The sequence below is a fragment of the Malaclemys terrapin genome, chromosome 24 (genome assembly GCF_027887155.1).
Source record: "Malaclemys terrapin pileata isolate rMalTer1 chromosome 24, rMalTer1.hap1, whole genome shotgun sequence".
NCBI lineage: Eukaryota > Metazoa > Chordata > Testudines > Emydidae > Malaclemys > Malaclemys terrapin.
Window position 1 is genome coordinate 6674803 of NC_071528.1, and position 24766 is coordinate 6699568.

General features: G+C 49.0%; 1 protein-coding gene across 5 annotated transcripts in view; it reads left to right on the forward strand.

The window, feature by feature from the left end:
* Positions 1-24766, forward strand: part of CSNK1G2 (casein kinase 1 gamma 2) — a 93346-nt gene that overhangs the window by 38438 nt on the left and 30142 nt on the right. For all 5 annotated transcript variants that reach the window (XM_054013488.1, XM_054013489.1, XM_054013490.1 and 2 more), the window contains exon 2: positions 10109-10613. In XM_054013488.1, coding sequence (XP_053869463.1) covers positions 10427-10613 — 187 coding nt within the window. In that variant the 5' untranslated portion in view covers positions 10109-10426. The remainder of the gene's footprint in view (positions 1-10108; positions 10614-24766) is intronic.

A 24766-nucleotide genomic window follows, 5' to 3' on the forward strand; every position in this document is an offset into this window, starting at 1 on the left:
AACACCTTTTCACGTGAGCCAGTAGGTAGGGCACTCGGCTAATAGTCAGGACTCTTGGGTTCCATTCCCAGCTCTGCCACTGATTTGTGGTGTGACCCTGGGCAAGTCATTTCTCCTCTCTGTGCCTTGTCTATTTCCTATCCCCATCCTTTTGTTTCCCCCCTCGAGGAGTTACTGTAATAAAAATAATAGCTTCTTTCCTATCTCTAACATTGGTGCTTTACTGCAACGGAAAGAATTTTAAAAATTCAATTTACTCTTCAATATTTATGCGGTTTCTAAATTTTATTAGTCTCTCTTCCTATTTGGTGTCATACTTAAATCCTCAATTCATGGAGGCATGTGATCATGTGAGAATCGCTGCTTTCCTTTTTTTAAAAAACAAAACAAAACCACCTTCTGTCTCTAGCCCTCTTCCTGGCGGCGAAGAGCTTGAGGCCCAGCTGGCAAATAAAAATAATCCAATGCTTTTATTTTTTAAAACAATTTTCCATTTTTTTTTCCTGGCCTGTTTCATGAGACTTTGAATGTTTGAAGTTTTCCTTTTTAGCATTTCCCTTCGCTGGGCTGCTACAGTCACTTACACTTGTCTCTCTAATTTATTTCACTCTTAACTTCTCTGGGTCGCAGCAATTAGGTTGCAAACACTGCCAGGAGATGACTGGTTGTTTTAAGACCATGGATCACTTGGAATTTCTTCTACCAAACTTAAATCCAATTATTTTAAAGTCCCCTCCACCCCCAAGTCTAGATTTTTTTTTTTAATCCAAATTTGAATCAAGTCGGTCTCTGTAAAGGTTAAAAAAAAAAAATCCTGCCTTGACAGCAGTTTATACGGTGGTTATGTTGAGGTTGATCTGTTGTAAGAATTTAGTATAGAGGTCACTGTGTGTATAGCTGGGGGGAATGGCTACATCATGGTGACATTGTTGGTCAATATAAGCCTTTACTGCTTAACAAGAGGAAAGCATGTATTGAGGGATGCAGGGTTTGAGATACTCCTTCACCCAACACACTGTCAACCTGTGGAACTCCTTGCCAGAGGATGTTGTGAAAGCCAAGACTATAACAGGGTTCAAAAAAGCACTAGATAAGTTCATGGAGGATAGGTTCATCAATGGCCATTAGCCAAGATGGTCAGGGATGCAACCCCATGCTCCGCGTGTCTCTAAACCTCTGACTGCCAGAAGCTGGGATTGGACGACAAGGATGGATCACTCAATAATTGCCCTGATCTCTTTGTTCCCTCTGAAGCTTCTGGCTCTGACCGCTGTCGGAAGACAGGATACTGGGCTCGATGGACCATTGGTCTGGCCCAGTATGGCTGTTCTTATGTTCTAACTACCTTCAACCCCAAAGTGTCCAGCAAGGTTTTCCGTTAAAACAATCAGAAACCCCAAATTACCCAGTACCTCTCTGCTTCTAACAGAGTCCCTGTTCACAGCTGTAAGACCTGTACCCCACTCTTCCCATTCCCTGCACCGCATTATATAAAACTTGCTCTGGACCTCCCTAATGCGCAGCATAAGTAAAAACCACACCTGGATACCAGTCTTGTTCATCTAGTACCATAGGGCATCAAAGTCCACAAGAACACCAACTCTTCGGTGCCGTTCAGCCATAGAGCCAAGGTTCCTCCACACAGTCAGAAAGTTAAGTCTTAGGGTTAGGTCCACATGGGTAAATTGATCAACAGAACTATACTGAGATAAATATCCTGCCATAGTTATGCCGGTATAACTTCTCATGTAGAGACATTGTTCCAGAATAAGTGACTTTATGCCAGTATAATTATTTTCCTTTGGAAGGGCAGTAATTTATTCCAGAATGGTATGCCCAGATGGGGAGTTATATTGATATAATTACACAGCAGTAGTTCTGCCAGTCGGTTTCCCTGGGCAGACAATCACTCTTGAATACAGCTCAGGATCTGTCTAGCAGGGTAGGAAGACAGTTGTGGAAGTGTTATTTCCAAGCTCTGGATGCATGGACTCACGTGAGCCCAGATCAGAGTTCTGGTGAGTGAGAGCTATAGAATCACTGCTGGTTTACGTGTATGCAACTCTTCCCCCACGTCCGTCCTCCCACAGCCTGGCAGTCCCCGAGCGCTTCACAGGAAGTGCTATTTATTAAGACTACAAACTTATTTTTTCCCTTCTGGTAGGACATGCTGTCTGGTTTCATTGTCTGAAATTCCCTTACGCAGCCTGGCCTATGGCTCCCTTTTTAAAAGCGAAACAAACCCGGGGGCTGGAATTCCCTCTGCGCACTCTGGCTGTCGTCTGCCTGGCTCTGTGCAAACAGTCTGACCCTGGAATTCCACAGGGCTGAGCATAAAGGTCTGATTCAAAATGCAAACTGGGTATGAAGCAGCATGGTTCACACATCGCCTGCTCACTTCCCCCAGTTTGAAGTATGTGCTGCTCCATAGGAGACAAGTGCTAATGGGGAGGCCGAGGGACATCTTCAGAGGAGGTGGCAGCAGAGAACAGGGAGGCTGTTCCTGATGTCAGGAATTACGGAGGAGAAGGCTCTCTTGTCCGCTGGGGAGGCACAAGGTAGAAGCAAGCAAGGGAGGGGAGTAGAAAGAGTCTGAGAAGTGGGCAGAGGGGGCAACTCCAGGTGCTGAATCTGAAGAGGAAATTATCAAGCAAGAGAAGAATGAACAGGATGTCATGTGCTTGCTCTGTGCATGCTCAAGGCTTAGGAGAGAACAAAGCTCAGGGACCAAAGCAGGGCTTCCACCTTTCTCACCCTGTTTCCTGCTCTGCTAAGTTGGGAGGCTGCTGTCTGGGCAGAGCAGGGGAGGTGGGCTCTGTTCTCAGCTCTTCTGCTAACTCACTGGGTGTCCTTGGGCAAGTTGGGTCTCTCTGTGCCTCGGTTTCCCCATCTGAGACATGGAGATCAGCGCATGCCCAGCCCCCATGGATGTAGGGCAGTAGTCAGTGTGTAGTGCACGTGGATAGGAGCTGGGGGGATGTGTGATTTAGTTTTTTGTGTTTACATGCCGGGGTGTGTGCAGCACAGAGCAAGCTTGCAGAGGAGCCCAGTGCATCAGTGGCATGAACAGAACTTCTGCTGACCCTTGCCTCATCCTAAAACAAAAAAATGGGCTGCTGCTTCTCTTATTCCCAGGGACAGCCCTGGTCTCTGGCAGGCCTGACTTGTGTCTTGCGGTCCACAGCTATAGGTAGGTATGACATAGTATCGGGCCACATCATTGCAGTGCCAGGGCTTCAGCCCGGTGGGCAGAGCCAGGCAGGTATTAGTACTACACTGGGAACACCGAGTGACACAGATCAACCACTTTCTGCTGGCTCCTTCTTCCAGAACAGCCACTTCCCAGGGACTGAACTGCAAAGGTGCCTGGAGTCACCACTGGCGCAGAGCAGAGGTGGCTAGTAGAACGCTGTAACTCTGACACGTCCGGCTCCCAGCCCCTCCCAGAGGGACAGCAACAAAGGCTAATAACACCCAGTGCTTACATAGCATTTTCATCTTCAGACATTAACCCTTGCAGCACCCTTGGCCAGGGATGAGTAGCACTAGTATCTGAGCATGTGTTGGGCAGCTTGAGTTCCAGCCCTGAAGAGGATGCAATCGGAATCCTTTGCAAAGCAACAGTGGGGGCTGTATACAGATGGAGAGGGGGATAGGAAAGAGGAGGGTGACTGGAATAGGATCACATGGCTACTTGGTAAAACATGGGCATCTCTGGATGGCTCTGCATAACTCCTGGCTTTCTGCCCTCCCCTCGCTCCCACACACTCCCCATAGGTGAGAGAACAGGAATGTGGACTGAGCAGAGATTTGAAAGCGGAGAGGGAGGAAGGTAGGTGGATGGGTTTGGGGGAGGGAGTACCAAGCACAAGGGGCAGCAGGAGAGAGGCAGAGGAGGTGCCAGGGTTGTGGGTGGGAGGGGGTGAGGACTAGGTAGTAAAGGGCAGTAGAACTGAGTTGTGTGTGCACCACTACCTTCTACTGGAAACTGCTCAGCCGTGTGTCATAGGCCCTGTAGGGTGAACATTTATAGCTGTTTTATGAGGACTATAATCTCATGCTTCAGGGCTTCAACTGGTTGCCTGAAGGGGTCAGGAAAGAATTCCTTCCCCCACTCCTAGTGCACAGTTGTAATCTGGCTTTTCCTTCTTCCTCTGAAGTAGCAGATCAGCTAGTGGCAGGTGGAATGGGCCAGTGGTTTGAGGTGATATAGAAAGTCCTGTCTTAAATGCTTGGTTGGTGTCTTCTCACATGGTGAGGATGTAACTGATATCCCGATTTGGGGTCAGGAAGGAATATTCTCCAGGTCGGATTGGCAGGAACCTTGGGTTTTTTTCATCTTCCTCTGCAGCATGGCATACAAGTCACCTGCTGGGATCATTTGGGCACATCTCACCTCATCACTTCTCTGCAGTTGCAGGGGGCATTAGGCATTGGTGGCACCTCCATTTCTCCTGTTTTCTGCTAGTCGCACACAGTTTTGTCTCCTGAGGACTGAAGTGGGTGTGCTCCTTGTAGGGGTAGTGGGTGAAATTTAATGACGTGATATACAGGAGATCAGACAAGTGCAGGGGGCAGGACAATTTGGATTCTATCCATGCAGTTGACCTGAGAGTCCATGAATTTGTGCAGTGCAATCTTCATTTTACAGAGGCCAAAGACAAGCTGAGTGACATGCCCATGGTCAAAGTGGGAATCAGTCTGAGCAGAGGTCAGGACTTCAGGAGGGGAAGCCAGGAGCTTCTATCAGATCATGCCCCTCCCTTTGCAAGCTTAACCCTGCCCTTGATACTGAGTGTTTGGGTGTTAAGCAGCCTCCTCCCTGACACCACTGAGACCTGTATGGTTCTTTCCCTCCACTTTAGTTCTGTATCTTCCCTCCCCCTGCACGTTCTTTAGCACAAAACCCCTTTTTATTATTAATAGCTGTTGAGATGCTATAAAAAGTTTTATGAGCCTTGGCCAAACCTCAGGGCTTGCAGTGTGTTCATTTCCTGGAGGCTGTGCGCTGGAGAGGTGTGGGTTTGCTTGTTTAACTTACAGGTAATGCAGCGGCTTAGTATGTGAATCTGGAGCCAGGGTTTAGGTGGGTGTGACTGGAGCCTGCAGAGCTGGGGAAGGGAACCCAGGGGAGGAGCTGGTGGTGGAGTTTACTCTCCAGATCTGTTTGCTTTAAATCCAGAGGGCTGAGCTGGGACAAAGCAGAGGCGATTAACATTGGTGGAAAGCGTGTCCCAGAATGCATTTGGCTTCTGCTGACCCTCTGCACTTCTGAGACTGTATTTAGCTTCCTGGAACTTCTAAGGTGGAGTTTTCGGTTAATGAAGGATCTGTGTCCAGGAGGCAGTAGGGTTTTGTGCTGCGGAGTGAAGATGTGTGTCTCGGATGAATGAAGTGTGCACCTTCTGGGCCAGAGCCCAGCTTCCAGAACATGTAAACTAATTGTGGTTTTTTTGTTCGTTTGTTTTTTTTTCTGGGAGGGGAGGAGGGCGAGGATTTGGGCTTGAATTGCACTGCCACCAGTTTGAGGGGCAACTGGGTTGCACTGTACCGGCATCCAGAGTAAACACTGAGAGACCTTGCTTCAGGAGATGAGCAAGCCTTGACACTTAGGGGTCAGTAGGGAACTTGCTCTGGGGGCAGGCTAGCGCATCACTGCACCTTCCTCTAAAGCAGCTGGTGCTCGCCGTTATTGGTGGCAAGATCCTGAGCTGATCCAGTCTGGCAGCTTGTGTGGAGTGTAAAAGTGACACAGGGATTTGGGCCGAGCGGTGGCACCAGACATTGTACTACAGACAAGACCTCTGCCCTGGAAACTCTGCCTGAAGGCAGATCCCTGTGTGAAACCTACCCAGGGGTAGCCAGGTTTGCAGAAATAAAACCCAGCCAGACTGGCAAAGGCAGGGAGGATGCCTGTTTAAGGGAAATAGTCCTAAGATGCTATTCCCCTGCTCCTACTTGTCTGATTTGATGCTTTTTCTTAGTATGGTTGTGAGGTTGCCCCCTGCAGACAAACGTTCCTCAACAATGGATTAACTGTCGTTAGAATATATAACGACCTTTTACTCCTGTCTAGCTCTTTTGCCCCATCTAGCTCTGTCTGTCTGTCCGTAGATCACCTAGTGCTGTACAGTGACGAGTAAGTATCTCAATCCCCATTTCACAGAAGGAGAAACTGAGGCAGAGAGCAATGAAGTTACTTGCCCAAGGCCACGCATTGAGTTGGTGGCAGACCCCAGGTGTCCTTGCAGTCTGTTGCCCTATCCACTGGGCTTTACTGCCTCCCTGGGCAGTATGTATTTAAGAAAAATGTTTTTAGTGTTGATCTCTTTGCTCTCTAAAGCGTCTCTCATTGGAGGATGGCTCTAAGAGCATCTTAATTGAGCCTCACAGCACCACTGTGAGGTGGGGAAACTGAGGCACAGAGGGACTGTGACTTGCTTGAGGGTACGTACCTGGCAAAGGTCCTAATCCCTATTTCCTTGCTCCAACTTCTACAGCACACATGCTCTTGTCTTTTCATCCCTTGACTTTTTCCTTCCCATCACTGATCTGAGCAATCTTTGTTGTAACAGGCTAAGACACAAGTCTTCCCAGGTTATACTGCATGTCCAGGCTGAACATCCAGCAGGCAAAACTAACGTGCTCTGCGCCCTACCTTTTTGTGAGCAGAAAAATTTTACTCTGCCCCCCAGCAAGCTTGATAATTATTCCCTTTGGAGCTGTGTTGTAGGGAAAGAGGAGCTGAGAGGTGGCCATGAAATACAACATTTTGATCCACTGTGCAATGAGATGAGAACTCTGTTTGTGTCCATCCTCATGGGAAGGAAACTCAAGGGAAGGGTGAAAGACTCCTTGCTCTGGTGTCTAGTTACTCATTGTTCGTATTAAGGTAACACCTTAAAGGCCCAGCCAAGATCGGGGCCCAGTTGCGGTCGGTGCTGTATGTACACATAAGATACGTCGACACTTATGGTGGCACGTGGTGCACAGACACTGCACACCCAGCTAGCATGGGTATAAATAGTAGTGGCGATGGTGAAGCATAGCTTACATGGGTAGAGTGCCCTACGTGCCTGAACCCCCAGAGCATGTACCCTACACGGCTGACTCTATGCCCAAGCAGTGCCTGCCACGGAAAAGGCTCCGGTTGCCGGGAGACAACGGGGAAAGGCTCTGGTTGCGGGGATACAGCAGGGACCAGCCAGAGTTTTTCCTTGCTGTGTCCCCCTTCTGGAGCCTCTCACTAGAGCATGTAGCTGCCCATATGGTACCTGTATTCTATATGCCACCATTAGTGTAGACAAGAGTTGTAGTGAGAGATTAGACCAAACCCCAAAAAGCTCAGACGAAACAGACAACAGGCATAGGGTGGGTGGCAGGGACTGTTATCCCCATTTTATGGGTGGGGACTGAGGTGCAGACACCCTGAGCATCAAATTTTCAAAAGTGCCTGTGTGATTTGGGAGCCTGTCTCATAGGAAGTCAATAGGATTTAGGCTCTAAGTGCCTAAGTCACTTTTAAAAATGATACTGAAGTGCTTTTGAAAATTTCACCCTTGAAGTGACTTAGGCCCCTCAGTACTATTGTCAAGTGACTTAGGAGCATAATTCCCATTGGCTTCCTATGAGACTTGGGCTCCTAAGTCACATAGGTCCTTCTGAAAATTTCACCTTCAGTGATTTGCCCAAGGTTTTCCAGGAGGGAATCAGTTTCCTACTCTGCCACAGAACCCAGCCCTGCATCCCAGTCCAGCGCTGAAACCGCCAGCTCATGGTTACGCTCACTTGTCTCATCCCTGCCCTGGCAGCCTGCCCCACATGGTATTCACCTCTCCCCAGTGAAAGTCGCTGAGTTTATTGCTCCTCGGCAGCTGCTTCCATCCCAGAACAATTGTATACCTACTGCCTGCAGCTGTCTCTGTGTAGCCCTAGGAACCCCTTTGCCACATCCCAATGCTTGCCAATTAACTTTGTATCCAGTTACCTTGCTGCAGTGATTCTTGTACCTGTCTCTTCATGGGCCTCTCTCTTGCCTCCTTTGTTCCCGGGATAGCTAAAGGTTGCTTGCTGCCCCCAAGATGGGATCCCTTGTTTCTGTGGGTATGTCTACACAGCGAAGAACCCACGGCTGGCCCATGCCAGCCCACCGGGCTTGTGGGGCTCAGGCTAAGGGGTTGTTTCATTGCTGTATAGATTTCCAGGCTCGGGCTGGAACCCGAGCACAGGGACCCTGCAGGATGGGAAGGTCTGGCAGAGCATGCTGCCATCCATTAGCGCTGTCCCTGCCACTCCAGCTCTCTGCTCTGTGTTGCCCTTTCTCCCGCACTCGCTAGCTGTATTTCTTCCCCTCACCTCCTCCACTGGATGGGGAACATGGAGCGTGGTCTTCCCTCTCTAAGAAGTTATCCTTGGGGATCCCCTCATGCTTTGCCTCCCTCTGAAGGCTACACAGGAACCTCTTGGCAGTCCTATAGTGCCATTCTTTAACGGGCAGCATTTATTTAGACTGCAGTAGCATCTAGAGGCTCCAGTCAGAGATCAGGACTTCACTGTGCTAGGTGCTGTACAAGCCCACAGCAAAAAGGCAGTTCAAAGCTTGCCATTGAAGCAGTCGAATCTTTGTCCCCAGGCCCAGCGGTCTGTGCATCACCCTGCCTCATTGCAGCTTTTCAAATAAAAACAAAGCTTGTTAACAACTGGTAGGAAGAAGAGAGAATCCCAGGCCCTGTCTGTGCAGACGGGGCTGGTTTTGCACCAATGTAGCCGTGACAGTGCAAATCCCCAGGTGTACCACATTGGTGTGAAAAGGGGCTCACACTAGTGTGATTGCTTCTTTTGTAAACCAGTCCAAGCCCTGTTTTATAGCAATGAAATGCATCTACACTGTGGGGGCAGGGGAGTAGTACCACTGTAACTACCTCTGTAGATGCTAATCTATATACTGTTTTTAAAAAATAATAATAATTCCACCCCTAACTGACATAGCGTGTAGACCGTGCTAGGCAGAACACAGACTGCAGGATTGCAACTCATGCACAGCAAAAAGTTCTCTGAGTTAGCTTGTGTGTCTGTCTGTCCTGGTGAGAGTGGATGTCTTCAAACCCAGGAAATTCCTATGCTGGAGTGTGGGAGGGAAGATCCCCTTTTGACAACATAGTAAATCCCAGGGTCCTTTTGCTTCCCCATTGTTCCAAGTAGTCTAGTGACTCATGTCCTCTTCCACTGCCTCTCTGGGGCTGCATCTGTCCCATCAGGTATGGCCAATAAGCAGCATCTCTCTGGCTCCCTTTCAGTCCAGCATCCTTTGTTTCCCCCTACCGACTCTTCCAGGAATGCTCACTAGGCATCGTGCCCCCAAACCACCCCAGTGAGCTTCTCTGTAGAAAGATGACAAAGGTTTGGAAGTCCTAATACAAAATGGTAAATCTGCTATCCGGAAGGGGTGTTTGTCCGTCTGCTGGAGACCCCAGGATCAGTAGTGTGGGGCTGTCTTCCCCAAGCAGTGCATGCCTGCCATTGCACTACTGCTGTGGGTAGGAGCCCAGAATGCACCTGGGGCCTCAGAGCAGCCAGGATAGTCTTGTCTGGTTGTCTTTTTCCCTACCCTCAAACCCCATTGCAAAATAAAAAGTCTTCCAAAGGACGGACGGACACACACACACACACATACCTCTTGCTAAGAGTGAACAGGAGGCTGTTTCATCTGCCTCTGAGGGTGTTGGTCCACCCAAGTGGGTTTCTTTGGGTGCTACCCTAAGAAACCCTGCTTCATTAGCATCTGTCATCTCAGGATCTGAACACACATCCTAATGGTTAACGAGTTAAGCCTCAGTCACCCCCTCGCCAGCTACATATCCATCTATGAAATGAGGAGGATAAACTGAGGCAGGAAGAGGGGTCAGATGAGTTGCCCAAGATCATTCTGTTGAGCTGGGAATAGAACCCAGTAGTCCTGACTGCCAAACACTTTGCTCTGTTCCACTTCAGTGCCTTCCCCCGCCCTGTGCTCCTTTGTAAAAGCTCTGCATAATTTATAACGTACCCTACTTTATGGAAGCATGCACACTCATTTATTACACCAATTTTGTCCTTCTGTCTTTTACAGTTGGGAGCCGAAGGATCTAAGCTGGCAGGACCCTCTCCACAGAATGTGCTCTTCACCAAAGAGCGGGCCGAAGCAGGCGAAGATGAGAATCCTGGCGGGACCTTCAAGAGCACTAACATTGCAGTAGCCCGGCACCTGTGGGTGGCAGTGACCCCCCCAGTCCCCTCCCCTCCATCTCAGACCGTGATGGTGTATTGACCGAGAAGAACCCTGTTTTTTTTTATTTTTCCTTCCCCTCCCTCCCCCCTCGAGTTTCGGTGGCTTTGGGATTTGTATGGCAGCGGCGTAACCGTGGAGAGGCCGGGGTATCACAAACTTATGGATTTTGATAAGAGAGGAGGGAAAGGGGAGACAGAGGAAGGCAAAAGAATGTCCAAGGCAGGTGGAGGAAGGAGCAGCCATGGGAGCCGGAGCGCAGGGACGAACTCTGGAGTCTTAATGGTGGGCCCCAACTTCCGTGTCGGGAAGAAGATTGGATGCGGCAATTTCGGGGAGCTCCGTCTAGGTGAGATGGGCCGATTTTATTGACATCCTTGCTGTGACTGCGCACTGTGGTGCTGCTGTGAAATCCATCCAGCCCTTCCCACGTCCCTTTCCCCACTGGGAGCGCTCAGGGGCGATCCATATAGGTGTCTTTCTCCTTTATGAGAGTAACAGGAGGGAACCATGCCCCATCCTCCTGCCGTAGATCTTTACAGGGAGCTGTGTCAAGCAGCGGTAAGGCTGCAGGCCCAGAAAACTGGCTCTTTTAATACAAATATGTATTGCCTCATTTGCATAAAATCTATCTCCCAGAAATACCCCCTTTCTCCCTGGTGCCTTCTCTGCAGTGTCCTTGCACTGGACTCCCTGAACACAAGAGCTTCGCCTGGAAGGTGTGAGTTAAAACGTTTCCAAGCCCATCCTAAAGCAGGAGGGCTGATGGTCAGAGAGGGGTTTCTGATCACCCTCTTTGACATCACTAGGGAAGATCTGATAAAGAAATTGATCCTTTTAGTCCCAGCGTTTTCAGTCTTTGTGGCAATGTCAGTTTGAATGGGTTTCACAAGGTATCTACAAAGAGGCATTTGTATTAGGGAAGTTCTGTGGCCTGTGTTATACAGGAGGTCAGACTGGATGATCACCGTGTTCCCGTCTGGCTTTGGAATCTGTGAATCTATATCATGTGTTCCACCAAACTCTAGCAAATGTCTGTTCCTCATGGGTTGCAGCGTACGGCTTCTCCTTTCTTCTCCGCCTGGGAAGAACAGCATGGACAGGAGTCTCTTGACCACCAGGTGGCTTCCTATAAGTAAGGGCAGACCCTCCAAGGGAGGAGATCAGAGGGAGAATGGAGTTGGAGGCAGGCTGTGTTAGAGAGCATCTGCTAACAGCACCTGGGAAAAGGGTGGGAATGAATATTTGCTGTTGGACAGAACATACAGCTGCAGTAGCCAAAAGTGTTTCTCTCTCAGTAGAGATGGTTGGAAAACAGTATTTTCTGAGAGAGATTTTGAAAAATATTTTTTTTAAATATCCTTGGGGCGCTTTCCTTTTTTATTTTTATTTTTTTGCCAAAAAAAATCAGGAAATTTTGAACAAAGTAAAATCTTTTGACAGTGGGGAGGATGGGGAGAGGGCCATTTATTTGCTTGTCAAAAAAACAAAAAAAGCTCACCGGCAGGTTTTCGCCAAGCTGTAGCTCTTGGCTTGGCGTTCTCTGCACTGGTGTCCTGCGGTTGTGAAAAGCCCTTTGCAGTCTTCTGTTGCTCTACAGTGCCTCTAGGAATGTGAATTGGACTTCAGCGTGTTGAACTAGTATTTGCCGGGCAAAGATTTTGGTCCAGGCGGAGAATATTTGGAAAATTAACTGTGTTAGAGGGAGAATTGATGTAGCTCATTCCAAAGAGAGAGCTGGCAGTTTCAGGGACTCCGGTGGTGCCTGTTGCCCCAACCTGTATCTCTTCAGACTGAACCTAAAGCTAGGTGTGGGCTTTGCTTCACACCATCTGCCTGGGAGAAGAACCAGCAAGCGGGATGATGTCTGAAGTTGTGCAGCCTGTGAGGCAGTATGGCTGGAGGGAGGGACAGAGCATGCCCACCTCCCTGCGTTCAACACGCTGACTCTGGCTGCGTTGAGTTAATGCTTAGCTCTGCCTAGCGCAACAGACTTGGTGGTGCCTGGCAAACCAGCCTGCTCCCAAACTCCCTGATGTGATTGCAGCTTAATTGCAAAGCTTGGGAAAAGGCTGTGTTTAAAACCAAGCCAAGTGGATCCTGCCTTCAGGGAAGTGGGAAGTCTGCCTCCCTGAATCTTGGGGAGAAGCTCAGATCCCTCCTCCCAAAATCAGACTAGCTGTGGCAGGCTGCACGAAGCACCTTACAGTGTCATGAGGGAACAGGGTTGGTCACAGCCAAACCCTGCAAGGCATTCCCTCACCTGCTGCTCCCAGTGCAGGGAGTGAGAGTCCCAGTGTAGGGAGCTACCCCAGCCCTGCAGCTGCTGCATTGAATGCAATCCGTGGCTGAGATGAAGTGAGAAATCTGACTGCTGAAGATCCCCAGCTGTGGAGAAATCCTGCCAACTCCCCCTCCTGCTGGCCTGATATTCTCCACCTGGAACATCACTTGGCTGGTACAAATTCCTGCAGTAACATGTACTGCCCTGCCAGGTTGTGATTTCTGGACTTGCTGGTATGTCAGCCTTCAGCCAGTATATGCGTGATAAATGGGAAGCCTCCCACTCCAACCCACAAACCACCTCAGCCTGCTGGGAGTGAGAAGAACTGACTCTTTTGGATTTCCCCTCTACCCACCTCCCAGCCAAATGATTGCTGCGAGGCCTGGGGTTGATTTGTATGGGACTGGCGCTGCAGCTGTTCCCCTCCTGCAGTCTGTTGCAATTGTGGAGGGGTCTCCACTCTGCTTTCTCTCAACCCTCTGGCTGCTCCAGTGTGAGTGTCTTTGCTATTGTGCCCCTTCCCCAGCCTCTCTTCCTTTAGGATCACGTCCCCAATAAATAGCTTCAATTCCTGGATTTGCTGCCCATCAGAGACTTCTCAAGCTGCAGCAGAAAGAAATTGACCAGATTTGTCAATTTCACAGCTGCTTACAAGGCTCTGAATAGCAGCAGTATAAATGGGTAAAGCCATGGTCTGCATTCACTTTGCTACATATTGGCAAGGTCTGAGCAGCAGTAGAGGCCCAAGAGCAGGCTGCTTGCAGAATCAGGAAGGCGGCACTGCATTGGTTTCTATGTGCATGGTTCTGCTCCAAACCATGAGGGCTAGAAAAGGAACTTTTCTTCTTCCACTGGAATTTGGATTCTGCAGAGGTTAATGGTGCTTGTTGGGATGGATTTCTACTTGCCATTGACGTTCAAGTCCCTGCATGCAGTTATTCTAGAAGGCCCACACATCCAGTAATACACTGATGCTTGTCTGTTAAATGGCATGATGAAACGGGCCATTGGGCTGGATGGGGAGTTTCCCAGTACAGAGGTGTAGGCCAGAGCAGTTTGGTCTGCTTGCTCCTAAAATCCAATTTACTTCCTTCTCACATATGCCGTTAAGTTATTTCAAGTCTCAAGAACTCTTTCAGGAGCCAAATGAAAGTAGTCACTCATCAAAAATGCAGACCTTGATCTATGTGCATGCCAGAGCATGTGCAAAGGAACCAAAGTGACACCAAATGACTGGAGAAAACACTGCCTGCTCAGAGAGAGATCAAATAATGCCATCCTCTTTGGGGAGGGTGTGGGGGGCAAGGTGGGAGAAGCCAGCAGATAATGGCAGAGATCTTTGATTCAGCCATGGTGGAGGACCTAGGACAGAGACTAATGTAGTCAGTGTCAAATGTAACTGAGAATATCTAGTGCTTTTTGTGCGCACACTAATCCCCGCAGCAGTCCTTGGTAGCAGAGTTGCCAAGATTTGTCCTGGGGGAAATGAAGCCCCCAAAGCAGACCTGGTTGCAAAATCCAAAATTAGTTTTGGATTTTAAAAAACAGACCTTTGGACATGTTTCCAGTTTGAAGGGAAACTTGCTTCTTTTGAAAACATTATAGAAACTTTTCATGACCAAAATTAAATTGTCTTGTGTGTTCTGAGAACAGTTTCAGTTTTGGGGGAGGAAAAAACATAGAAAAATGGTCCATTTCAGAAAGGAAAATTTTCCATGCACAACTTCTTGTTTGTACCATTGACCAGCTTTACCACCTGACTTTTAAAAGCTGGTGCTAGGTGTTATTTGGGGAGGGGAGGCGCCTTAGATCTTGATTGCCCCATTTGGGGGAGGTGCTGAAAATCAGAAGCCACTTCTGAAAATGTTGGCTTAAGGCAGTGTTTCCCAAAGTTGGGACACCGCTTATGTAAGGAAAGCCCTTGGCGGGCCGGGCCGGTTTGTTTACCTACCGCGTCTGCAGGTTCGGCTGATCGCAGCTCCCACTGGCCACGGTTCGCTGCTCCAGGCCAATGGGAGCCGCTGGAAGCGGTGCGGGCCGAGGGACATACTGGCCGCCGCTTCCAGCAGCTCCCATTGGCCTGGAGCAATGAACCGCGGCCACTGGGAGCCGTGATCGGCCGAACCTGCGGATGCGACAGGTAAACAAACCGGCCTGGCCCGGCCCACCAGGGGCTTTCCCTGCACAAGCGGCGGAACAAGTTTGGGAAACATTGGCTTAAGGGATATGCTGAAAGTTAGAAGGGGAATGAAAGCCAGACAGCAGGAGTTTCTGGTTCCCAATGTCTCTTATTGTCTAGGGCAGGGGTTTTCAACCTCTTTTCATCTGCGGACCCCTAAAACATTTTGAATGGGGATGTGAACCCCTTTGGAAATCTTAAACGTAGTCTGTAGACCCAGAGGTTGAAAACCACTGGTCTAGGTATGTTACAGTAACACTTCAAGGCCCCAGTTGAGATCAGGTCCCTTTTGTGTTGTACAGATATGTAGGGAGAGAGGCAGTTCCTGCCCCAAAGAACTTACAGGCTATACAGACAGAACTTCTTCACTGGCTTATAACCGTGTACACACTGAAACCAGGACGGCAGGAAAATAAACAGTCCTTCTGCAGAGCCAGGTTTGTGAGACTGACCAAGAAGCTGCCGGGTGCTGCAGTGCCACCAATGTGCTTCCAATCGCCTTTCTTGGCCCGCCCACAGTGATGTCACCCTGCTGGCCTCGTTTTGGAGGGAAACCGGGGCTTGGGTGGAGAGGAACTGCCTCAAACTGTGTGTGAGCGAGGCTGGTAGAAAAGCAGAGGTCATTTGAGGAACTGACAGGAGCCACAATTTTCTCGTCTCCAGAGGACGTCCGCACTCTTACTGTCCAGGGGCTCAACAATCTCTGGGTCTTGTTGTTCCCAGGTATCCAGCACTGGTATCCTTTGGCTGCCTAGGAGGTTGTGCCCTTTCCTCTTGGATGCAGATCCAGCCATGGTGACTCGCCTGCTCGTCCAGGCCAGCCAGCAGCAGTGGCCTTCCCCCTCCACACACCCACCACCACCCTGGCTCCTCCCCCATCCCACCAGTTTAATTGCTTTGCTGGAAACTTGAGGCCACCTCCTGCCCTTAGGCATGTTTCAGAATGCAGCAGCTGCAGCTGGAGAGTATGGTGGGAGCTGCAAGAACACCCTATATCCCCCACTACTTACCCCCTTCCAGCTAGTTACCAAGGGCCAGCGCTACAATCCGCCTAATGCCTTGACCAGGCCGCTTCCACAGCAGAGACCAACGCTGCTGCCTTCTGAAATCTGAAGCAGGAGGAAGCTGTTTAGAGCAGGGGTGGCCAATGGGCCACGTGCCACCTCTTCCAAAGCGGCCCTGGCACCGGGCTCTGGCCCAGCGGCTTACTCTGCAGAGAGGTTGTGAAGTGTGCAGCCATCTGCTTTCTCTGGCTGCCACAAGTTAAGGATGAGAGCCGGGAGACTGGCTTGTTACCAGGGTGGCATGTGCCCAAAGGGAGTAGAGGAAAAGCACTGCCGTGCATGACAGAGTGCTAGCCAAGGAGCAGCAGCTAGGAAGCTAGGCAGCTGTGAGCACTGGTTTGCAATGGCTGTGTAGGATACTGTGCATCAAGGCCTGATTCTCTTCCCCCTTGGAATCTAGGGGAGTATCTCACATGAGACTGAATGGAGGCCCGAGTCCCTGGAGTGAGGCTTCTGCCTTCACAGGAGGATTGTTACCCTGCGCTCTATTAGTGTAGAAATGTTAAAAACTACATGCAGTACTTTAATCTAGTGCTCCTTTGCAAGGATCTCCAGACCCCCACTGTTTGTGCATGGCTGCGTCATCCTGTCCGGGAAATGGGCATGAGGACCAATCGATTAGCAATCATGTAAATCCCGGGATATCAGGCTGGGAAGGTCAGCAATGAGCCCTCTTCATGTAGGGCCATTGACCTTGGGTGGGGCCTCAAAGTGCTCTCATGTTCCCGGTATTGCGTGTCTATTTCCTAGCTGAGCCTTTATTCAGCTGGGTGTCTCTCCATCAGTGGTTCTGGGTAACCACTTGCATAGGACTTCACTTGTCCATGCATTTCCTGCAGTGGCTTTGCAGTGGAAGTGTGAATAATTTTAAAACCCTTTTTTGTCGTCTGAGCAAGAGACTTGTGTCTGCCGCTCTCTGGGTCTGTTGTGGAACCATCCATGATAGAGGGATTGGCACTTTACTGAGGGTGTTGTAGCTGTCTTAACAAAAAGTTAGCCTGGAAAGTCCAAAGTTAAGAGTAAACTATTTTTTGAGTGGCTTTGCAGAGTGAAGGTCACCCAAAGAAGTTTAACTCGACCCTGTGTCCTCCCAGCCTTTGCACTCCTCCTGTCTTGTGTATATGATGATAATGACCTCTTGCTAGAGGCTCTAAGGGCTTGATCTAGCACAGCTTGGGCTCAGGGTGTTGCCCATCGATGAGCCCTGTGCCCTTGGTCTATGCCGCTGCATTTGGAATCTAGCCTTTAAGAGGGTCCGAGCCCCAGACGCGGTGGCTGTATGTCTGGGCTCAGTCTCATGGGGTGATCTTTCGTGGAAAGCCCAGATGCCTGTAGGGTATTGTCCGTCGGGTGTCTAGTGAAGAGACCTAAGAGGGAGGGGATGTGTGCCCATCTCAGACTGACTTACAGGCTTGTCTCCTTTTAGGGTGTCTTGTACTGTTCTTTGGGGGAGTGGGATGCTGCCTGAGCCCAGAATGCCGCCTGCGTCTCAACTGGTTGATAAAGGAAATACTGGGGGGAGGGGAGAGAATAAATAAGTTGATCCCAGCTGGGACTGAAACTCCCCAAGCACCTGCTCAAAGTACTTTGCAGCTGCATTTTCCCTTTGCGGCTGCCCGTCAACCTTGTGCTGGTCCCCAGAACACTGGCGGGGGGGTTTTGAGCCAGTTGAAAAGTGAGAATTATATTTTGTGGTAAATCTTGGAAACGTTTTTTTTTTTCCCCCCAAAATTTTCTGTGAACGTTTAATCCTCCCCTCCCCCGCGCCCCTCGCTGAGTGGCAGGATGGGAGAAGGGAAGGGGCAATTTTTGCTTTAAAAATTTTCAAGTTAAACAAACAATCCCTGCAGCGATGTTTTGGTCAGTTGGAGCAGCCTTAAACTGACAATGAGGGCACTTCGAGACATGAGCCAGATTTTCTTGGTCCCAACCAGACCATGGTTCGTGCCTCGATCTGCATCTCCTGTAAAGCTCTGACATCTCTGAAGCAGGACAGAGCGCCACAGTGAAACGCCTGCCCTGGCTAGATCAAGCCCTTTTTCCCAAAATGTCCCTGCTCTGCCAGAGTGGTGTGGCGGTGACATTCATACCCATTTGGAGCATGCTTGCATAGCACAGGTAAGACCCCAGCAGCTGTCCCGTGCCTTGTCCACACTTCATGTTAGTGCCTTTGCTACCAGCGATGGAACTGAACTAGTGATAGCAACAGAGGCAAGGCCAGTGCAGACTCACCTCAGGCCCTAGGACTCTGCGGGATGGGAGGGTCCCAGAGCTTCAGCCTGACCCCGGAAATCTACCCATCAATGAAACCGCCTCACAGCATGAGCCTGAGTCAGCCAGCCGCGGGTGTCTAGTTGCTGTGTAGACATACCCTACGTGCATCTGTTTCAGAAAGGTAGAAAAGTGGTTGTGATAGCTACAAACTTTCCAGTTCGCTTCAAAATGTACCTGGCTGTCATTTTGAAGGCCGCCTTGGTATCCTGTTAACCTTATAGAGCCTTCAGTGTCCCTGGGAATTGGGCTCTTAGCTCCATCTATAGTTTACATATATGCTTTTTCAAAAGCACTTCATTTTTTTAGAGAGACACTGGGGAAAAAAATCCTTATGTTGCTTACAAACCAGTCCCTTTCCCTTGATTACACTGTAGCGCATTAACCCATTTCAGTGATCAATGCCAGTTATGGCCTGTTTACTTTGTGGGTTTCTCTTGGTTGAAGCGTAGGAATGGCCATGCAGTATCTTGACTTGCACCTGGCATTAGCCATCTTTGGTTCAGAGGGAACGAACTGATATGGGCCGTTATCAAGTGATCCAGTCCCCACATCTGACAGTCCGCTTTAGGGACATCCAGAGCATGGGGCTAATAGCCATTGATGGACCAGTGCTTCAAGAACTTACCTAATTCTTTTTTTGAACCCAGTTATATTTTTGTCCTTCACAACGTTCTCTGTCAACCAGCTCCACAGGTTGAGTGAAGTGCTTCCTTTTGTTTGTTTTAAACCTGCTGCCTGTTAATTTAATTGGATGATCCCTGGTTCTTGTGTTATGTGAAGGGGGTAAATAACCCTTCCTTATTTACTTTCTCCACACCAGTCATGATTTTATAGACCTCTGTCGTAGCCACTTAGTTGTCTCTTTGCCAGTCTTTAATCTCTGTTCAGATGGAAGCTGTTCCATACCCCTAATCATTTGTGTTGCCCTTCTCCGTACTTTTTTACTCATAGACTCATAGACTCATAGACATTAAGGTCAGAAGGGACCATTATGATCATCTGGTCTGACCCCCTGCATGCTGCAGGCCGCAAGACCCTTCCCTGGACTCTACCGTTGAAGTCCCCAATCCTGTGTTTTAGTGACTTCAATCGGCTGAGACCCTCCTGCTAGTGATCCCTGCCCCATGCTGCGGAGGAAGGCGAAAAACCTCCAGAGGCTCAGCCAATCTACCCTGGAGGAAAATTCCTTCCCGACCCCAAATATGGCGATCAGTAATACCCCGAGCATATAGGCAAGAGTCTCTAGCCTGACCCTTGTTGGCCATTATGCTGTTCATGTACCATTGCTTGGTTTTCCTTGGCTACTATGTTTTATCATTAAACCATTCCCTCCATAAACTCATCCAACTTAATCTTAAAACCAGACAGGTCCGTCGCCTCCACCGTTTCCCTCGGAAGGCCGTTCCAATATTTCACCCCTCTGACGGTCAGAAACCTTCGTCTAATTTCAAGCCTAAACTTCCCCCCGGCCAGTTTGTATCCATTCGTTCTCGTGTCCACATTAGTACTAAACTGGAATAATTCCTCTCCCTCCCTTGTATTAACCCCTCTGATATATTTAAACATAGCAATCATATCCCCCCTCAGCCTTCGCTTTGTCAGACTAAACAACCCAAGCTCCTCTAATCTCTTTTCATACGACAGGTTTTCCATTCCTCTGATCATCTTAGTCGCCCTTCTTTGCACCCGTTCCAGTTTGAGTTCATCTTTTTTAAACTTGGGAGACCAGAACTGCACACAGTACTCCAAATGAGGTCTCACCAGCGCCTTATACAACGGAAGCAGGACCTCCCTATCTCTACTAGATATACCTCGCCTAACACATCCCAAGACCGCATTGGCTTTTTTCACCGCCACGTCACATTGCCGACTCATAGTCATCCTGCGGTCTACAAGGACCCCTAGGTCCTTCTCCTCTTCCGTTACTTCTAACCAATGCGTCCCCATCTTGTAACTAAAATTGTTATTATTCGTCCCCAAGTGCATCACCTTACACTTTTTACTATTAAATTTCATCCTATTTCTGATACTCCAATTCACAATGTTTACAATTCTAATGTTTCTTTTTTGAGATGGGGTGACCAGAACTGCACGCAGTATTAATGGTGAGGGTGTGCTGTGGATTTATAGAGTGGCCTTATGATATTTTCTGTCTATCTATTCCTTTCCTAATGGTTCCTAACAGTCTGTTAGCTTTTTTTTTTTTTGACTGCTGCTGCACATTGAGTGAATGTTTTCAGAACTGTCCACAGTGACTCTAAGATCTTTCTTGAGTGGTAACAGTTAATTTAGACCCCCTCCGTTTGTATGGACAGTTGGGTTTATGTTTGCCAATATGCATTATTTTGCATTTATCAACATTGAATTTCATCTGCCATTTTGTTTCCCAATCACCCAGTTTTGTGAGATCCCTTTGCAACTCTTTGTAGTCTGCTTTGGACTTAACTGTCTTGAAAGGCAATGAAAACCAGTTTCCCATTCAGGTTCTTGGTGCTGATTGGGTTTCAGACACTGCAGGGGAGGGAGTCATTTTAAAGAGAGCTGTTTTCATTGGGATCTGTATTCATTTTTTTAATTATGGAAACCATTTTCGGTTGATCTGGAGGAGCCGTTGTGGATTATTTACATTTGGCTCCAGTTTTAAGTTGTCCTCTTCAAATTCCTTGCATATGCCTGTGCCTGCCTTTACACACAGCTGTGCTGGTTTCTTTCATGCAACCAGAGGAGTGAGGAAAGAGGAAGTGTAATTTTTTAGTATACCTAGAGGCACCGCCTGAGGTCAGGGCTGTCTTGCTCTGTACTGTCTATATGCATAATGAGAGACAGTCGCTGCCCCAAAGAGCTGATGATCTAAACAAACAAGGGGTGGGATGGGAAACTGGCACAGAGGGGATGTGCCTCCTGCTAGGGTCCCTCATGGGGTCTGTGGCAGAGCCGGGAATCGTGCCTGGTCCCCAGTCCACTGACTTAGCCTCAAGACCCCCATTTATCTCCTTGTGCTTGGAGCATGTGTGATTAAAAGGTCAGAGGAAGGCTGGTGTGACATGCAGAAGCAGGTGTCGAAATGGCACTGTCCAAGCTCATTTTGGAAGGGAGAGGGGCAGATGGGAAAATTATTTAAGGGGTTCAGAGAAATACACACTCTAGCTTTTACCAGTGATATTGTGACAAACGGGGAGGGTTTAAATGCTCTTGTGCCTAGTTATGTCTCTGTGGTATATTCCTACCCCAGTGTAACCTTCCTCCGGCTGTAGACGTTTCCTCCAAGCATCTTGCTTCTGTGCAGAACAAGCAACACCTTGCATCAGCCAGTGCCACAAACCAAAATATTTTTGTTTTTCAGTAGCTCTCATCTCGACTTTTTTTTTTCTAAAAACCACATTCACTCATGCAGATTCTCTGGCGCTTCCTGTCACGTCACTAGCAGACGTGTGGTTCCCCCCATGGTTGCCTATGGACTGTTATAATATTAAAGATCTCTCGTTGTGAAACATGCAGAAGAGTGCAGGGAAAATAGAAAACCACCAGAACCATTTTCCAAGGTGATCCTAACTCCCTTCTAGCAGACAGCTCAAGGAGGGGTTCCCACATTGTGGATGGCAGTCCCTGGGGAAAGAGAACCCAGGAGGCCTAGCCCTCCCGCTCTTCTTTTTCTCATATTTTTGTTTTTTTATACTGCAAGCTCCATAGGGCAGCACTCTGTCTTTAAGCACCTAGTACGCTCTGGGGGGGTAGATCAACAGTTAATAATGATCAAACCCTTCCCCGGGTTCCCACCCCCTCTAGCTGTTTTGTTGGAGGCACGGAACTAGTCCTGATTGGCTGGGTTACAGTACAATTTACCTGCCCTTTTCGGACCTGCCTGCGGATTTATAGATTCATAGATTCTAGCACTGGACGGGACCTCGAGAGGTCATTGAGTTCAGTCCCCTCCCCTCATGGCAGGACCAAATACCGTCTAGACCTGACAGACATTTTTCTAACCTACTCTTAAATATCTTCAGAGATGGAGATTCCACAACCTCCCTAGGCAATTTATTCCAGTGTTTAACCACCCTGACAGTTAGGAACTTTTTCCTAATGTCCAACCTAAACCTCCCTTGCTGCAGTTTAAGCCCATTGCTTCTTGCTCTATCCTTAGAGGCTAAGGTGAACAAGTTTTCTCCCTCCTCCTTATGACACCCTTTTAGATACCTGAAAACTGCTATCATGTCCCTTCTCCGTCGTCTCTTTTCCAAACTAAACAAACCCAATTCTTTCAGCCTTCCTTCATGGGTCATGTTCTCAAGACCTTTAATCATTCTTGTTGCTCTTCTCTGGACCCTCTCCAATTTCTCCACATCTTTCTTACGTGATTCAGTCCCAGGACCAGAAGTGTAAGCAAGGTGCTGTGTAACTCTGTGCACCAGCATAGCACCTGGCTGAGGGTGATGCTGAGTATTGGTGTATTATAACACCCTATCGAGGGGGTTGATGCAGACTGGGTAATTGACAAACTCAGCCAGCAGGGGGCAGTGATGATACATCTCCCATTTGCATCTCTATCCATCCACACTAACTTGTTCTCATAATTACATTCCCTCCAACTCCAGCAGTTGCTTGCATGTGCTGGATGCTGCACTGTATCAGTTATATTGCTGTCACTTTTCCTGAGTTCTGGTCCGTCATCCCCGTTGGGTTTCCTTCAAGATATTTCATACACTCTCCTCCCTCTGCAGTCTTGTGTAAGCAGGGGGCAAATCCCCTTGCATTGCCCGCCTGAGGTCTCCCTTCCCCGGTAGGACAAAATTGCATCGTTTTGACCAGGAGTCTCAAACTCAATTTACCTTAGGGCCAGGGCCAGTCCTCAAATCCTCCCAGCATGCTGCTAATGTCACTGAAGATGGTGTTCAGAAAAGAAAACGTTTATATTGTATTTTTTATTTCAACTTTCTTAGAAATAATAAAGCTGTCATTCAACTTTATACAATTCTTCGCCTGCCAGAGAGTTGTTAGTGTTTGCCAGACACCTGGCAACGCTTCAGTTCTGTCAGTTTGTTGATGTTTGGCCTCCGTGACTGAGCAGTTGAAACCTTCAGGATTGCAGCAAGGTGTGCATCCGAGAGTTGTGTTCGGGATTTTGACTTGTTTATATTCATTGTGGAAAAAAATGATGCTGCCTCCATAGGTGACTGCCCAGCGACTAGTGATGATATCGCTGTCCCTCTCCCCCGGCCAATGGGAGCTGCGGGGGGGAATGCCTGCAGCAGACATTGCCGGCAGCATGTCTGCATGCATCTCTCCTCCGTGGGCCGCAGTGGGGAGGTTCTCGGGCCGCAGATGGCCCGCGGGCCGGGACTTAGAGACTCCTGGTTTTGACCATCAGCTGGTTGTAGTGACTTGAGGCAGGTAGGGCAGCAGCAGCAACAGATGTGACCTGAAGTCAGTATATGCGGGTTGAGGATAGTGATCCCCATCACACGAGCTGTTGTCTCCAAGTGCTCGTGGGGTCACTGGAGGGTTGAGTGCCCCACAGGCTAAGAGCTGGGCTGGGATGAGCTGCAAGAGACTTTTCCTGGCATTTGTTCACGCCTGGAAAGTCTGAGTGGAGTTTGTATTTGAACATCATTCATCACATATTGGGGCCTCTCCCTTCAGCTGAGATCTCAAAGCTGCAGCAGCCTGTGGCTTGGGCAGTAGTGGGATGGAAGATTGCCTGGGGAAAACCAGGCAGAGGCAGTGGTGGTGTTCGGCCTGAGCCAGTACTGCCCAAGTGCCCCAGTCCAGCAGAGAAGAGGTTAGCACAGGGGTCCGGTTCACCATGAGCCTTTGCGGAAGGGGGAGGATGTTAGGCCCAGATCGTCAGAGGTGTTTTGGCACCTAACTCTCATTGATTTCGAGGCCTTTGAAGGTCTCGGCTGTAGTCCCTATCATCCAGCAAAGGTCCAGTGTTGGTGATTTTTGTCCATGTCTCCGTTCTCCTTGCAGTGTCAAGTGGATCCTTCACTTCCTGTCGTCAGTTATCACATACGGTAGCTGTTAAAAAGCTGCTGCGTTCCATACTAGGGATGGCTGCGTTTCAGGGGTGGGTGGAGTGATCCAGCATGCTGAAGACAGTAGTTTGCATTGGTTCTAAGCAGGTTAAAGGGGCCTTTGTTCACTACAGGTAACACCTGGGACTGGGAGAACTAAAACAGGATGAGGTGAGAGGGCAAGGCCTGTTGTGTGAGAGCCTGGTGTAGGGGGCTGGGTTCACTGATCCCTGGGATGGTCTGGTTTCTATGGGCCTGTCTCGCAACAACATGTGAGAGAAAAGCTCCTTTGAATGGGACTGTAACCCTTCCTCCTCTCCCCCCCCCCCCCCCATAAATGGCAGGGAGCCTTGAGGACCAGGGCAGTTCCTGCCACTACCACTTAACTCATCCATCAGTGGCAAGGCGATGCCCCCACTTTACGTGTCCAGCAGTTGTGGCTGTCCTGACAGAACAAGGAGCAATGGTCTCAAGTTGCAGGGGGGGAGGTCTAGGTTGGATATTAGGAAACAGTATATCACTAGGGGGGTGGTGAAGCACTGGAATGGGTTACCTAGGGAGGTGGTGGAATCTCCATCCTTAGAGGTTTTTAAGGCCCGGCTTGATAAAGCCCTGGGTGGGATGATTTAGTTGGGGTTGGTCCTGCTTTGAGCAGGGGGTTGGACTAGATGACCTCCTGAGGTCTCTTCC